Below are 16,801 nucleotides of genomic sequence, written 5' to 3'. Positions count from 1 at the left end.
GGGCTGCTATCTTTCAGACATGAGAAGATACATCTGAACTTAAAGATGCAAAAAGGAGGATGCAGAATGAACTTGAATATGCTGAGAGGAGTTTGTTAAAGAACTATCTCAAAACAACTCCTGATATTCGAGAGATCACACACTGAAGCCAAGTCAAGGACTACAACTGTTAAATTCTGAAGGATATACAGGCTAAAGCTGATATTAGACTTTAAGGATGGTAAAAGCTACAAGGACTGTGAGTTGTAGTTATCTAGTCAAATTCTTATATGCATTTGTACTTAATATTTTTGACATCATCAAATATCTATTGAACTTGAATATTATGCTAATTTACAAGTTGGGGGAGATTGTTAGATATATTTGTGATATCATGTCTAATAATGATTTATGTTTAGTTTTCAGATCTTGACTAACAGGACAAATCAGGACTTAACTGGAAATCAGTACTTATACTGAAGTCAGAACTTAAGATATCAGAAGATATTCATCAGAAGATAATATCAGGACTTAAGAAGACTTTCAGATAAGGAAGGCGGCTGATTGGAAGGAAAGAAGATCAAGACTAAAACAAGAAGAGATATGCATGGAGAAGAATTCTATGAAGAATAGAAGACTTGGAAGAAAAGATAACTAATTGATATATTTTAGGATGCAGACTTATATTCGATATCAATTAGAAGATTATCTTGTAACTGTGTGTCTATATAAACACAGCATAGGGTTTACACTATAAGTGTTATCTTAATCGAGAATATTATTCATTGTAACCCTAGTAGCTCTTGTGATATTTGTTCATCACTGAGAGAGAACGGTTCCATTACAATATTGTTTTATTAATAAAATTATTTTGTGTTTCATACTTGTGTTCTTAATTCGATTTGATTGTAGTATACACTGTATTCAACCCCCTTCTACAATGTGTGTGACCTAACAGATACTACTCAAGTTGTAGATACTTCAAACTCAATTCAAGATGAAACAACAAATCCTGATTTTGAGAACTTAAATGCTAATAAGACAGTGCTTTTTTTAAAAGAAAACAAGAAGTTTCTATGGGTAAGCAAGAAGCCTCCACCTAAAAGAGATTCCTCTGAAATATTAAAGAAGATTTACAGTGGAAGTTCTCATACTAGAAGACCTGGAATCACAAGTGGTCTGGGTAGGTTAAGTGATGATCCATTTAAATGCTTTGATTCTTAGGAAGCATGGAAATTTGACAGAAATTGGAGATAATGTGAAGTTTGAAGAGTTACAGAAGATTAGATCAGTACAAATTATTATTGATCATGTTGGAGTGAAACTGATTTACTTTTTGAAGTATGGGAAGAGGTTGAGGATAACACAAGAGCAGATGAAAGACAAATCATGGCAGGAGTTGGAATTTGTTGCTACAATTCTTAAGGTAAACAACTCTGTAACTTCCAGATGGTCTATATTTTTGAAGTACCTAATATAGTTGAAGCAGAATAAGTCAAACTATATTCCAAAGTACATTGATGAAACTGAATATGATGTTGATATACCTATTGGAGGAGCCAAGGTGATTATGTCTCTAGGAAGAGAAGCTCTTACTTTTAATCCTGATGGAAAGGTAATTGGATTTCTGGAACTGGATGATCTATCACTTGGAAATTTAAAGCTACGTGACCTCAGAGCAGCTATCTATCAGAATAATGAATCCACAAATGAGCTGAAGGATATCAAGAAGCGAATGCTATTGTACTTGGATGTTATCGAACAAAATCTTTTGAAGAAGTTCCTTGAAGAAGCTACAGTCTGTGTTTGAGTTCAGGAATGGAGAATAAAGTCTGATAATCAGTGTTTGTAAGATTGTATATTTGATTTCTGCATTTAGATAGTTTTGACATCATCAATTAGAACTGGTACATACTTTTATAATACACAAGTTGGGGGAGATTATTAGATGTAATTGACGATGTTGGGATATAAACTATCAAGACTTAATATCTGTACTTACTGAAGGTGACGTCATCAGTACTTGTCCATTAGTACTTGATGATCACCAGTTGATGTCATCAGGATTTAGTCACTTCGGTAGATATTCAAGAAGGAAAAGGATTGCAGAATTCAAGGCGATGAAGAAATTTATTTCAGAAGCAATCATACATGGATATGTATTAGGTTTCCTTATTATAATAGAATAAGATTCCTTATTGATTATGTAATTGTGCATTATATAAACACATATTAGGTTTACATTATATGTGTTAACGAATTGTAATATCTTTTATATAAGAAGCCGAGTTCTTATATTTTTAAGAACACATAATTTGTAGCAAGATAAACTTAATTAATACAAATTAAGTGAATTTTGAAATATTGTGCCTGTGATTTTATATCTATTGAATACAATATCTTTACAAATCATAAACTACTTTGTTAACAATTATCCAAACAAGTTTTAAAAAGGCTAAAAATCAAGAAAGCACATTCACCCTCATGTGTTGTACTCAATATCTAACAGGGTCTCTTCGGGTCCGCTTTGATCGGGATTTACCCAATGGTCTTTTCTTTTCCAATTGCATTCTCCTCTAGATCTTGAGTTTAAGATTTGCTTGTTCTTCCTTCCGGGCCTATTCTCTTTTTTATTCCAACTTCTTTAACTTTACTACTTCATTCTCCCTATTCTTGCTTTGAGCCTTCTTGGAGGTGTTTTTCTTTTTTCCTTTCCCCATCCAGTCAAAAAACAGAGACCCGAGATCAGTGGGAATGTTCGGACTTCCCAGACTCTTCAGCTTGGTATGCTTCTTCTTGAGACCGGATCTGGCGCTCCTGGTAGATCAAGATTGCCTCCGCCAACTCATTGCTAGTTAGGTTAGTCATGTGTTCGGCAGCAACTGGGACATCGGTGTACTTATCCTGGCTCAAAGTAATGAAAGTTCAGGCACCTGTTGGTGAGATTATCCTTTCTAGGACTTGTTCAGTAAGTGGTGGCTCTGGGACTGTGTCCGGGTTGTGGTCCAGGTTGGGATCATTTGGATCCTGCCTTTGTTTGCTTACAGAAGTTTTGAGACTATGAGTATTTCCTTCTCTAGCCATATTCAACAATTTGAAATACAAGGATACAATTTTGCGAATAACAAGACAATGCAAGACACAAACTATCCATACCGATCTATGATTGATTTTTCCAACAATCAGTAACAATCAAGATAACAATCAAGTAGACTCTAATCAACAATATGTTATGAGAGACAAATCTGGGTTCTAAACAACTAGATCTAGCTATTGCATACATAAACATAGCTCAAAATGAGGAAGGACTGCATTTCTACAATAGATCTGGGTTGCTTTGGTTCTTAAATATGAGAATTAGAACTCTTTTTCAAGAGTTTGTTGATGAAGATGAGTCCAGTGGCACCGAGACCAAAGGATAGAGCAATCCCCTCCTTCTAGCGCCAAATGATAACTCATTTCCATGGGCTGATCCTTCCGACGCTGTATCGGGCCTCGTCTTGCGGTGTAGCTGATGTGGGGTGTCTACAAAATATCACCGGAGGGGGGGTTTGAGTTTCGCGTTGCCTCCGGCGTGAGAGTAAGAACTCACTTTTAGATGATGAAGATAATAATGAAAGGATGTTATGTATGCGTGTATAAGTGTATAGGAGAGAGTAACCTCTAGACATCTTTTTCTTGGACTATTTATAACCTAAGGGTTGGGTTTAGGGGTTGAATTTCGTGAATGTTGTCCGGGTAAGGATTGTGGAAGAGTGTTTCAGAAGTGTTCTGGCACGTGTGTTGATTGTGCTGATCATTGGCCATTAGTAGCTGTCACTCGTTATGTGGGGATCTTCATTATGACTTGTGTTTCACATATCACGCTATATTAGACTTTCTTGTATATGGGCTGCGAGACTGTATTGCTTTTGGACTGAGATGAATCTGGACTGAATCAAGGGCGGATCTAGAAATATTTACTTAAAAGAGTACCAAGTAAATTTTGGGAGATATCCTCTTATCTTTTAAATTTTATGAGAGACTGAATCTTAACGGGGCTAATTCATTTGACGGGATTAAATTATTTATATCCTATTCATAAATATTTTCCAAGCAATTGTGTCGCGGGCTTTCCGAATGACCAAAGTATAATGTATTAGTCTTTGGGAACATCATCGTTCCCACCAACTCGCAAATAATTGTGATCACTTGAGAATTTTTTAAAATTTGTGATCTATCAATCTTTATTAGACTTGTAAAAATCTTTATTGGACTTGTAAAAAATTTTGAAACTATTATTACACACATATATAACATAAAAAATGGATACGCACAAGAATGTGTAGAAATTATTATCGGCCTTCCTCAAATTAAGAAATAGGAATAAGAAACAACTTTATGGAAAGGAAAATGGAATAATGAAAAAAGAGGAGGGTTTAAAAGGGGGTGAACGAAAAATTTGGTCTATTTCTATTTAAAATTAACAAAAATGATCATTTTTTGTAAAGTTGGTCAAATTTAACCGATGGATACCCAAGAGTATAACTGTGAATTATCTCATATCAGTGTTCTAAAAATCGGTCGATTAACCGATTAATCGGCCGATTAATTGGAGTTCGGATGGGTCCCGTCTCGATTAATCGTTAATCGGGTCAAAGTACGGTTTTTTGAAAAATCGGTCAAAAGTCGGGCAGTTCGGAAAAAATCGGCCAAATCGTGCCAAAAATCGGCCGAATCGGTCAAAGTTTGAAATTAATAAAAAAATATTTTTTTAAAAAAAATAAAGTTTTTTTTTAAATAATCGTTAACATTTAACATTTAATAATTAATATTAATAATAATATATTAACATATCGACTCTTTTATACACAGAAACAATCGTATATTCTTCTATCCCTAAATCCTCTATACAAATCCCTAATGAATTATTCTCAAATCTTAATACTCAACTTGCTTGCTCGATAGATTCACAATTTTGAAGTATTCTAAATTTATTCAATAATTATCACTTAAATATCAAGTAGGTAGTAATTTAGAATCTTAAGATTTGAATTTGTACGTAGTAATTTCTAATTATCAAGTAATATTAGTGAGTAGTCAGTAGTAATTAATTAATATAAATTACTTAAATATCAATTATGGACTCGTGATAGTAGTTTTTTTTTATAAATCTTACTGTTAAAACATCAATACTGAATTAATGATATGTGGTTTTATTTTTGTAAATCTTATGGAAGGTTAATGACATTTAAATAGAACTATTTATTAAATAAATTTCTTCCGATTAATGCTCCGATTAATCACCGATTATCCGGTTAATTACTGAAAGGTCCCTCCACCGAATAATTCTGATTCCCGCTTTTTAGAACACTGTCTCATATATGAAATGCACAATTATCAGAGGAGTATATTATCAGTTAATAGTGAAATATTGAAATAGGATAAAATTGATCATTTTTTCTAATTGATTATTTTAGTTAATTTTTTAAAAAATCGAGTAATTCTGTGATTTTTTGGTTAAAGGGGGTAGGGATAGAAAAATGAAAAGCGTGGCTGAAAAAACACCTCTGCCTCTGCCTGCTGCAAAAAAAGATATTTAGTTGATTATGCAGGAGATATCTCCATAATCATCATAATAAATAAAAATATGTAATTGTAAGGTATGTATGTAAGAGAGTGTTAAAGAGGAGCAATATGAAATCGTGCTGCTCAATGGGCGCAGCTTCATTATCTCTAAATTCATTATCACTTCAACCACCTTCTTCGCACAGAAACTCATTATCAACCACTACAACAACAACAACTATACAGCCCAACAACAACAGCAGCTTCAAACCCATTATTGTTACTGGAAATCCACCCACTTATGTTTCTGCACCTGCTCGTCGTATCGTTGCCGGTCAGTTCTGCATTTTGTTTCATTACCTGTTTCATATTTTATGTATAACAATTAACAAATATGTTTGTGTATTGGGATGGTATTTAGATAAATTTTGGTTATTTGTGACTTTTTCCTAAATGTCAATTACATGTGAACGGTAGTAATTGTTTTCGATAATCCGATGATTGATAATTGAATAATATGGTACAATAAGTAAAAAATTAAATGAGTGATGAAAGTAAGTTGTTCTTTTTTTTAAAAAAATTCTTATCAAGTCATGAGTTATATTTGGATGTGGACAATAGTTAAGCTTATAAGTTTGGTTTAGGCTTATAAGTCGGTTTGACATCCAGTTGAATTAAGGCACTGGAACTATACTTTCATGCCTTTGACATGAACTATATATTAACACAATGACTACACAAATGGTATAGTTCCGGTATAGTTGATGAAACTTATGGCAATAACATGTTCTTTGTATCCACTAATGATGTGTATTTATATATGAATGCACATTGGCTTTCATGGTTCTGCATGTTTATGTAAGTGTTCATCTCAAATTTATTGTCCAAATTCTAAAAGAGTTAAAATATTCAATTACAAGCATTTGTCAACTTCAACATTTAATTGTTTTAAGTTGTTCACTGAGAGCCTCCTCATTATTAGCACGTTTCTAGAAACTACTTAGTTATTAACTTAAGCTTTCTATTCTTAGTTGGTGTGTATTTTGTTTCAAAATTTTGATTATCAGTCTTTTTCAATTCATATATTCTTCTTGACTTCTTGTTTTAGCTCAAAGATTTTTTATTCTAACATTCTTGATGATGGTGCTTTATTATAATTTTTATGATGAACTCGTATAGTTGGGGATCTTCATGGAGATCTTGAAAAAGCACGTTCTGCATTTGAGTTGGCTGGTGTACTCAGTTCTGACGGGCAAGACTTGTGGACTGGCGAAGAGACAGTATGTAGCTTTGTCTTGAATTCAGCAATACATCTTCCTTTTTTCGGTTTTCTATACATGCTTAGTTGTATAGCGTTATATAGTAAGATAGCTGTCCAACTGGAGTTTCTATAATGTTTCATTTTATTTAAGAGGTCACTTGTCGTCTTATCTCACCTCTTCCTTTTCTGAATACATTCCTAGTCATAAAACTTTATTTCTGTGACCAGGTGTTGATTCAACTTGGAGATATACTTGATAGAGGAGAAGATGAGATAGCTATTTTGTCATTGTTAAGATCACTGGATACCCAGGCAAAAGCTCAAGGTGGAGCTGTTTTCCAGGTAAGCCACAAACTAAGTCCAGTATGCTATTGTTGCATTGATTTTTTTTAAAATTTTAAGTAAAAGATTATCGTGCATTTCTATGACTAAATTTTTGTGGTAAGCTAACGCTTTTTGCTAGGTTTACTTTGTTAAGTGTATTCTTTTACCAAGACAATTCTTTTGTGCATCTTATGCAATGCCCGTCCCCACTGCCATTTAGATACATGCTTATCTCGCATAGCTGATAGATTTCATCTATGATTTAGGTAAATGGAAATCACGAGACCATGAATGTAGAAGGAGATTTCAGATATGTTGATTATGGGGCATATGATGAGTGTGGGGACTTCCTCGAGTACTTAAATGACTGTGAACATGACTGGGACGAAGCTTTTGTTACTTGGGCTAGTATATCTGAAAGCTGGAAAAAAGATCGAAAAATGTCTCAAAGTCATTGGGGTCCCTGGAATCTTGTAAAGGTTTGATAATATTGAATCCATACATGCTTGTTACATATTCTAAACCAAATCTGATTATTTTGGCTCAGGTCGTGTAGATATTGATAATTTAGCGCACTTCGAAACAAAATAGTTAGTATTTTGGACTTAATGTATCATAAATTACAACTGGAGCCCTTTGGAAGAAAATTGTAATCTTTCTGGCATCTAATCAACTAATATGGCAAGGCCTGCCAAAGCTTAGTTATTGGCACTCATGCAATGTCAGCATTAAATTCATTCGTTGAACTAACTTTATATAATACTTGCCATTTCAATAAGTGGTAGTAGATTACGTGAACACTTTCCATCAGAGTGACTCAGAAACCCCATGGAAATAAATTATACATACCTCTGCCCTTTTCACCATACAAATGCCAGCCCAAACATCAACAATCACCCTAAAGATTTAGGGTACGTCTCAGCTTCATTTAAGATAACATATATGAATCTATATACATGCTCATATATACACCCAAAGCTCTTTCCAATAATATATGTTTATGTTCAAAACTTGTATCCACCAGCATTGCATCCTTCTGCAGCCTAGAATATTAGAATGTTAATTATAGGTATTTGGAACTCGTTTGATGATAGTAGTTACAATTGCTCTGTTTTGCCCTTAAAGTGAGCCGAAAGCAAACACCTTCAGTTTATCTACCTTTTTCTTCATTTACCTATAGTGATCTACTATAATATTAAGGTATCAAATTGACTTGCCAATTTGTTCAGCTCATAAAACTGAATTTATTAGGTTCTCATACACCATATTTCTATATGGACCAATAGTAAGACGTGCAAGTATCAGGTTTTGTTATATTACTCGATCTTCAATTCTTCATTGTATTTAGCTTGTATAGCAACAACAGCTACTTGGTTTTTTCTTATTGCTCTAGCTATTCTCATTGAGTTATTCAAACATTAGGACAGCGACAAAAGGGGGTGATAGCAAGATCTGTTCTCTTTAGGCCAGGAGGTCCTTTAGCATCTGAATTGGCAAAGCACCCTGTTGTTCTTAAAGTTAATGATTGGCTGTTTTGTCATGGAGGCCTTCTACCGCACCATGGTAGATTCTTTATTCTACTAGTCTACTAAATATTTTTTTAATTTTTGAAGCTAGCTCATGATTTTTGTGGTACTATTGCAGCTGCCTATGGTATAGAGAGGTTGAATAAGGAGGTCTCGACTTGGATGAGAGGCCTTAGTGAGAGTGATGACCATCAGCAACTCCCTTTTATTGCCACTAGAGGATATGACAGTGTTGTGTGGAATCGTTTATACTCTCAAGATTTAGGGGAGCTGGAAGACTATGAGATTGATCAGGTGAGGGAAATCACATTCCATGGATCTTTCCATTCATTTATTTTTCTTTTAAGATTTCATAACCAACCAGGGTAAATTGTTTACAGAATCAAATTATTATAAATAAATGATAGAAGTAACCGAAGTAAAAAGCATCAGAAGTTCTAAAGATTGGAATACCTCATTCTTGTTCAGGACACTTTGGCTTTAACCATTGCATGATTTGCTTTAAGCTGAATAATTGGTCCAGGTATTATAGGAAACTTGTTAACATTCCTAAAGTTGTATAGACTTCTACTGCTGGCAGACCGCAGCAGTACCCTATTGAAGCACCGGTGAACTTCTAGATTGGTGAACATGTAGATTGCAAAACTGTTGCAGTTTTTAAAGTTATATATATTCTTTTCAGATCCAGTCTATTCTTGAAGAGACACTGCAAGCAGTAGGTGCCAAGGCAATGGTGGTTGGGCATACTCCTCAAACTACAGGAGCTAATTGGTGAGAGACTACCATTAGTTTACATTTTCGGGCTTAAATAGACATATAATTACAGACAAATCTGCAATGATAATATCTTGGTCTAATTTAATGAATTGTTGGATGATTCTGCAGTAAATATAATTGTAGCATATGGCGCATTGATGTTGGAATGTCCAGTGGAGTTCTTGGTTCAAGACCCGAGGTAAACTGACAATTGACGACTGAATATCTAATTTTTCATTTACTCTATTATTAAGGATTATTATTCAGAAGGAATATTCTTAAGTTTTTATTAAAGCATTTTCAGTTCAAACGTTACTTTGACAACAACATCAATCATAAAATCTAAAACAAAAAAAAACATATAATTTACAAAATACAGGAAGTACGTGCTATATGCCTATACATAGTTTCTGAAACATATAATTTACAAAATTCAGGAAGTACGTGATATACGCCTATACATAGTTTCTGAAACTTAAGAATCTGAAGCATTAACATGCTTCTCGAAAAAGACTATGCACATAATGTGATCAGATATTTTGTGTTCGACTCCCAGAATTGGAATGAGTACCGGGTGTGATTTGTGAAGGTCAGCTTGAGGTGGACAGGAGGAAAGATAGTTTAAAAAATGAGGTTAAGATAGAATTTGTGAATGAAGACAAGAATAGGAGTGCAAGGGTTAAAACTTGAAACAAACCAAATTTTACTCAAAAAAATGGATGTGAAGACCAAGAAATAAGCATTATGCACAGTTGTCACGTGCAAATAGAGAATAATTTTTTCATATATAATACAAGGTAGAAAGTAAAGGCAGAAAAACAATCAAATCTTAATCAATTTGGTTCCTAGAATATCCTTTGCCAGGAACACCAAATCTTATTTGTTGGTGTTGTTTTAGGAGTGCTATGAAACTGTTTTTATTAATGATTTATGTAACTAAGTTGTCAATAATAAGTTGCAATACTGAACTATTTTGAGTTACAATGGCAATTATTTCATTTTAATAGGTATACTGAACCAATTTGAATTACAATGAAAATCATTTCATTTCATTAGGTGGTAGTTTAAAAGATATATATAATGCACATTTATGTTTGGCTGTTTGCACATGTAATTCTCTGCATGCGAGTCCTTAAATTTTTAGGGTCTTGTATTTGTCTGCAGGTTCTTGAAATTAGAGACAACAAAGTGAGGGTGATAAAGACTCGGTCGGATTCTCGTAGTGAACTTCAGGTTGCTGAATACACATAGATAATCTTGAGGGAAAGGTATGATGTAAATTCTCTATCTATAATTTATATGCTTCCACCATAATAAAGAAGTATTGATCTTAGACTAGGGAGTTACTTTTGTATATCCAAAGACTACTCACTTTAATACCATAATTTAGGGTTTACTTTTGAGGGCCTGAAATAGGATTAGTTACTTTTGCATATTTGTAAATGTTCGAAGTGATTTTCATTTAAAGTTTCTCAGGCATGACCGTGTATGTGTGATGTGTAGCATCAAATCAACAACTTTACAGTTGATGAAGTTGTCTGACTGTGTTGATTGTCTATTACGTAGACATACTTGAAAGTTAAATTCACAGTTACTGCATATTATGTAGAATTAACATACTAATAACACTCGTATGAACTTTTGTTATATTCCATTCCAGGAGATATTCTTAAGCTGTTTATTCAAAAATGGCAGATAAGTTGTTGTACATTGCTCAATACGAGGACTCTTTCAAATTATATTTGGCAACTTAAAGAAGTGTAGAATGGAAAAAAAAGGAACAAGTGCAGTCTGCATAGCAAAGCTAATCGAATTTTTGATAGCAGAGTCTTAACTGAAGCTTGGAACACCTGAGAGCCAGCATCTTGGGTTATTTGTAGCACATGTATAGCATAATGTATCAATACATGTATATAATATATATACAAAACACACAATACTGTTAGCCCAAATTACATAGTGCCATCATAACTTATGTAAAGCTACATTATATTGGCAGCTTTTGTTTCCGCTGCTCAAATCTTGATCCTAGTTATGCACTTCATATATCAACTTTGCTAATTTTAAATTTTGAATAAATTACGGTAACATGAAATTTATCATGAAACAAAGAATGGCCCTGGTAACATGGAGACGTAGATAAGAAAATTGACCTCAAATGTCACTATTTGGGGTGAAATGATCCTTAGAATCATTTTTTTAATAATTGGCCCTAAATGCCAATCTAAAACGGAATTTTGGTTGAAGTTTTTGTTTTTAATGAAAAAACGGAGTTGCGTGTTACGTTTTGAATTTTTTATTTTTTTTTTAAAATGAAAACGCAACTTCAATTCATGTTTATGGGGGAAAAACGCAATCTCATGATGAGTTTTTCATATTAACTCATTTTGAATTTGTGTTTTGATTTTTTTTTTGTATCCTGAGAAAAACTCGATTAGAAACTGTGTATATACGAAAAATTAAATTTGAAAACCCGTTTTTATATCCATAAAATAAAGATGAGACTGCGTTTTTGACCAAAATAATTTCTGAAATTTCGTTTTCATCCAAAACACATTTTGAAACCACGATTTTAAACAAAAACACAAAACGAAATTGCGTTTTTCTTTTATTTAAAAAAAAATTGTTATAGAATTGTGTTTTTCGTTTATTTTGAAAAACTTCAACCAAAATCCAATTTTCAAGTGACATTTGAGATCAATTTTTCAAAAAATGAAATTAAGGGTCATTTGACTCGAATAAGTTACATTTGGTATGAACACTCCGCGGATAAACGGTCCATATCTACTTGGTAATTTTTGAGTTAAATTACTGCTGTTGACATCACCGACTCCGTGGCCCAATGGATAAGGCGCTGGTCTACGAAACCAGAGACTCTGGGTTCGATCCCCAGCGGAGTCGTTTTTCAGTACACAAAATCTTAAATAGAATTTTAAAAAATGTCCACAAATTTATAAATTGAAATTAACTATACAGCCTAAAACTCATGCATTTTTTAATATTATATAATTTTTTGAATTTAATTTCAAGAAAAATTATAAATAATATTTATTTAAAATTATAATAATATAATTTGATAATAATTATAAATACATACAAAGATGTATAAGGTTAGTGATATTTTAGTTTTAAAAAAATTATTTAAAAAAAAATATTTATTTAAATAGTGCATATTGATTATTTTAATCTGACTCGATTATACTATATAAGGAATCATCTACATTTTCGTTTTATTAAAATAATATGTATATTATATAAATTAAAGATACCCATAAATATATAAACTCAAATATTGTACAAACAAATCAATTATCAAATTTTAATATTTTGGCTAGGTTGGATCCTAGTTATCCTACTCTTTTAAGCCTATATTATATCTACGATCAAATTAGTTAGACTTTTTAATTTTATTTTAATTTGAATCAATACTATCAGAATTATCTTTAATTTGAATTTATTTCTGGTTGTAGAGAAGTTCAATAATATACATTATTATTTTTTAATCTCGGGTCGTTTTATCTAATGGATCCGGCTAATACCATTAGTTTGTTTTAAATTTCATTTTAGCTCGAGGTAAATATTATAATATTTTAAAACGAATAAATGATATATTTTATTTTGTTTTAGCATAATGACATTATACCCATCAGCGAATTACCATTCAAATTTTATTTTGTTTTATCTCGGTTCAATAATATACATTTTTAGTCAGATCGGTAGTATTTATTATTTTATTTTAACATGAGTTATCAAATCTTTATTTTAGCTTGAGGCCTATTATATCAATTAAATCCGGCTAAATATACTTAATTTTTTGTTTAATTTTATTTTAGCTCGGGGTGAATATTATTTTATTTTAGACCCAATGAATAATATATCTTATTTTGTTTTAACCTGATGACATTATATCGACCAAATAAATTTTCTTTCAAATTTTTATTTTATTTTAGCCTGGTCCAATAATATAATGTTTTAGCGGGATCAATAGTTTATTATTTTATTTTAGTCCGAGCCTAAAAATCCAACTAACAATATGTAGTTATTTTCATTTTTTATTTAAGATTTGATCAATAGTATAATTTTCTTTAACTCGGCATAGGTGAATTTTATAAAAAAAAATTTTGTTTAAACCAAAATCAGTAGACATATTATAATTATGTTGTGAATATATATTTTATGAGAGTGTTTTATTTTAAATATTACTATAATTACAGTTAGTGACCAGACCGACTACCAACCAAACTTTTATTGTTTCGTCTTTAAAATAATAGTATAACCATTATAGAAGATAGATCGATTGATCGAATAGATAAGCAACATATATTAAAAATAATTGACCATAATATTTTAGAGAAAAATTTGTTTTATTTGGAGAAAAAAAAAGACAACATAGTTTACTTACAAAATGTATAAATTAAAAAGAATTGTCTAAAATATTTGTAGGGAAAGAGTTGTTTTAGTTGGTGAAAATAAAAGAGGCATCGTATTTTACTTATAAAGTTAATTGTTAGATATTAATTAAGTTAGGGCAATTGAGTAGAATATTAACTTTTTTTTAAGAAAAGGCAATTATTTAAATGAAGGAAGAACAATAAAGTTTCGTATTTAATATAATAATAGAGATAGATAAATAATTCGACTTCAAAAACCAAATATTTATTTTATTTTGTTTATGTAATTGAATTGTAAGATAATGTTTACTTTAAGTATATTTGTCTTTAATTAATAAAAAAATTATATAAAACAAATATTTTTTATTGTAGACCCGTACAAAATATATATGCGACAACTATTGGTTAAAAATGCATATTGTTTTGATTTTTGCATTGTTTTAAGAATAGACGGTTTTTGACGATGGGGTGAGATTGTTGTTGTTGTCAAAAATAAGAATGGTGATATTAAGTTGTTCTTGTAAATGAGTTAAGAATTTATGGATTGCTAAAGTCAAGAAGTTTAGCAAAGTCTTTAAGTAAAATAATAATTAAATAAAATAAACAATTTAGTAGCCGAAAAAGGTAATTTATTAGTTATTACTGGTTATAATATTATAATTCTGTTTTATTAAATAAATTTGTCCGTGATATTAAGAAAAGTTGTTTTAATTGAGAGAAATAAAAAGGTAACTTGTTATAGTTGAAAACGATTTTTATTTCTTTTTCTATTATAATTCGATTACTAAGGCTAATAAAAATTTTAAATAAAATAATGGTAATTCAGTAAATTCCGCGTATACCAAAAAACAGGCACCGTACCAAAATTTTCACCGTTTCGTCTTTTATATTTTAACTTTTGCATTGTTTTAAGAACAAAGGGTTTTTACATTGTTTTAAACGATGAGATGAGATGAGATTGTTGTTGTTATCAAATAATAAGGATGATTATGCTAAGTTGTTCTTGTAAAGCAATTAATAATTTATGGATTGATATAGTCAAGGAGCTTAACAAAGTTTTTAAGTAGAACAATAATTAAATAAAATAAACAACTAAGTAACTGAAAAAAAGTTAATTTATTAGTTATTAGTGGTTGTTGTTTATTAGTTATTAGTGGTTATAATATTAATATTCTATTTCATTAAATAAACGTGTCTGTGATATTTAGAGAAATTGTTTTAATTGAGACAAATAAAAAAGTAACGTGTTATAGTTGAAAAAGATTTATATTTTTCTTCATATTATAAGGATGAAAATACGATACCGAGTCATATTTGGTTTGTATTCGGTCCTCATATACCCGAGATCAGTTTGTACCCGAATAACATGATCCTGGACCCAAATCTGGACACACTAAAAGTAAAACAATACGATACTTGAGAATATAGATGTTTGATTCTACCCGGATCATTTTACAGCCTTCCGATTACGTTCCGATTACGGGTGAAAAATTAAGTAATTTTTTTGTTAAATAATGTTAAATGACTTCTATACTGTATGCCATAATAATCGGAATGAGGTATAATTTGGTATACCTTTTTTTAGTTGGTTTGGTTACCCCATTTATGACCGTCAGATCTTTTTAATCAAGTGATCAAGATCGTTAAATTCAAATACCAAAATATATACACTACTGAAACTCTCAGGTTCGAACCCCGCCAACAATAAATATTTATATTATTATTTATACACTACTAAAATTTTCAGGTTCGAACTCCATCAACATCAAATATTTATTATTATTATTTACACGGTACCCAATATTCAGGTTCGAATCTTGCCAACAACAAATATCTATATTATTATTCATAAATATACTAAGGTAATGATCCAAATAAATATATTATAATATTAAATAATATAAAAATATTAATGAAGACAAGTGCATCACACGAGTTGTAAGGCTAGTATTAATAGAGAGTAGAGATGTTCAAAAAATACGAAACCTGAAATTCGATTCGATCCGCAAATAAAGTTTGAAAATCCCGATTCAAAAAACCCGGCCCGTCCCATAAGCCATAAACGTCCATCCTTTTTTCATGAAAATCTGGTCCGGGTCCCGATTAAAGCACATATTAAAAAGCCCGGATAAAAATCCAAATTTTATATAAAATTTTAAAATATATAATATTTTAATAATTTTTCGAGACTATATTATACTCCCTACGTTCCATTCAACTGTATACGGTTCTTTTTAAATGTTCGACACACATTTTAAGGTGAATATAAAGTATACATGCATAATTTATTTTTATTTTTTTTTTGTATTAAAATTTAAACATCAATTTTTATTCGAAAGAAAAAAATTTAAAAACTATTTACAAAACTATACTTTAGAGGAGTATTAAAATGCGTGACGAGGCCCCGTCTCCCAATTTATACTATCTAGGGATAGAGGGAGTACTATTTAGATATTTAACAAGTAATATTTGATTAATTTGGTAATTTGATACTATAAATAAGAATTGTTATAAATTTAGGTTAATAGTTGACAACATTTGAATGGATTATTAAAAAAAATTGGTATTTAAACTACTCTCTCTAAGAATTAAATGTACTAGTAATATGCCCGTGCTACGCACACGGGTTTTTTTATTTTCTTAAATTTTTTATGATAATTTTTTCCAGTTTCCATGATTTAATATAAGTATATTAAATTATTTTACAAACCTAATGAAGAAAGAAAATTAAATTTTTGTTAAATTTAACGAATTGCTTCCGTTTTTTATGTATTTGTCCTCGTTTAACGTTTAAATATATTATTATATTTAACTAACTGCATTCGTTCTTTTTCGTGCATCTGTCCTCGTTTATCGTTTATAGATATGAAAAGTGAATCGAAGTAGTACCATATTTTTATTATAAAATTATGAAAATATGTTTTTTGTCCGCTAATACAAAAATTCGTCCACAACTCATATAATTTTAGCTATATTCTAAAAAATGTCAAAGTCTTACTTAAAAAAATGCTAAAGTC

The 16,801-nt window shown here is 31.0% G+C and overlaps 1 protein-coding gene and 1 non-coding gene across 4 annotated transcripts; both read left to right on the top strand.

Annotated features, from left to right (window-relative positions):
- The first annotated feature begins 5,505 nt into the window (after positions 1-5,505).
- Positions 5,506-11,441, top strand: LOC141708076 (shewanella-like protein phosphatase 1). 3 transcript variants are annotated; one of them, XM_074511548.1, is made up of 10 exons: positions 5,507-5,860; positions 6,706-6,806; positions 7,016-7,129; positions 7,378-7,590; positions 8,539-8,674; positions 8,756-8,931; positions 9,320-9,408; positions 9,523-9,592; positions 10,558-10,661; positions 11,089-11,441. In XM_074511548.1, the coding sequence occupies exons 1-9, from the start codon at positions 5,656-5,658 to the stop codon at positions 10,642-10,644; spliced, it is 1,191 nt and encodes a 396-aa protein (XP_074367649.1). In that variant the 5' UTR covers positions 5,507-5,655; the 3' UTR covers positions 10,645-10,661; positions 11,089-11,441. The 3 variants fall into 3 exon arrangements, with proteins under 3 accessions (XP_074367650.1, XP_074367649.1, XP_074367648.1); XM_074511547.1 differs by having other exon boundaries at positions 11,054-11,441; XM_074511549.1 differs by lacking the exons at positions 9,523-9,592; positions 10,558-10,661; positions 11,089-11,441 and adding an exon at positions 9,106-9,160 and having other exon boundaries at positions 5,506-5,860.
- Positions 11,442-12,221: 780 nt separating this feature from the next.
- TRNAR-ACG (transfer RNA arginine (anticodon ACG)) lies at positions 12,222-12,294 on the top strand. The gene has a single exon. It is a non-coding gene; the product is annotated as a tRNA-Arg (tRNA).
- Positions 12,295-16,801: the final 4,507 nt, after the last annotated feature.

This window comes from Apium graveolens, chromosome 2 (assembly GCF_009905375.1).
Source record: "Apium graveolens cultivar Ventura chromosome 2, ASM990537v1, whole genome shotgun sequence".
Lineage (NCBI taxonomy): Eukaryota > Viridiplantae > Streptophyta > Magnoliopsida > Apiales > Apiaceae > Apium > Apium graveolens.
Note: the sequence above shows the minus strand (reverse complement) of the source record. Positions and strands in the feature narration are given on the sequence as shown.

Coding starts and splice junctions, on each gene's coding strand:
- LOC141708076 (XM_074511548.1), top strand. CDS start 5,656: ATGAAATCGTGCTGCTCAATGGGCGCAGCTTCATTATCTCTAAATTCA. Junction 6,807..7,015: donor TGTGGACTGGCGAAGAGACA/GTATGTAGCTTT, acceptor TTCTGTGACCAG/GTGTTGATTCAACTTGGAGA. Junction 8,932..9,319: donor AAGACTATGAGATTGATCAG/GTGAGGGAAATC, acceptor TATTCTTTTCAG/ATCCAGTCTATTCTTGAAGA.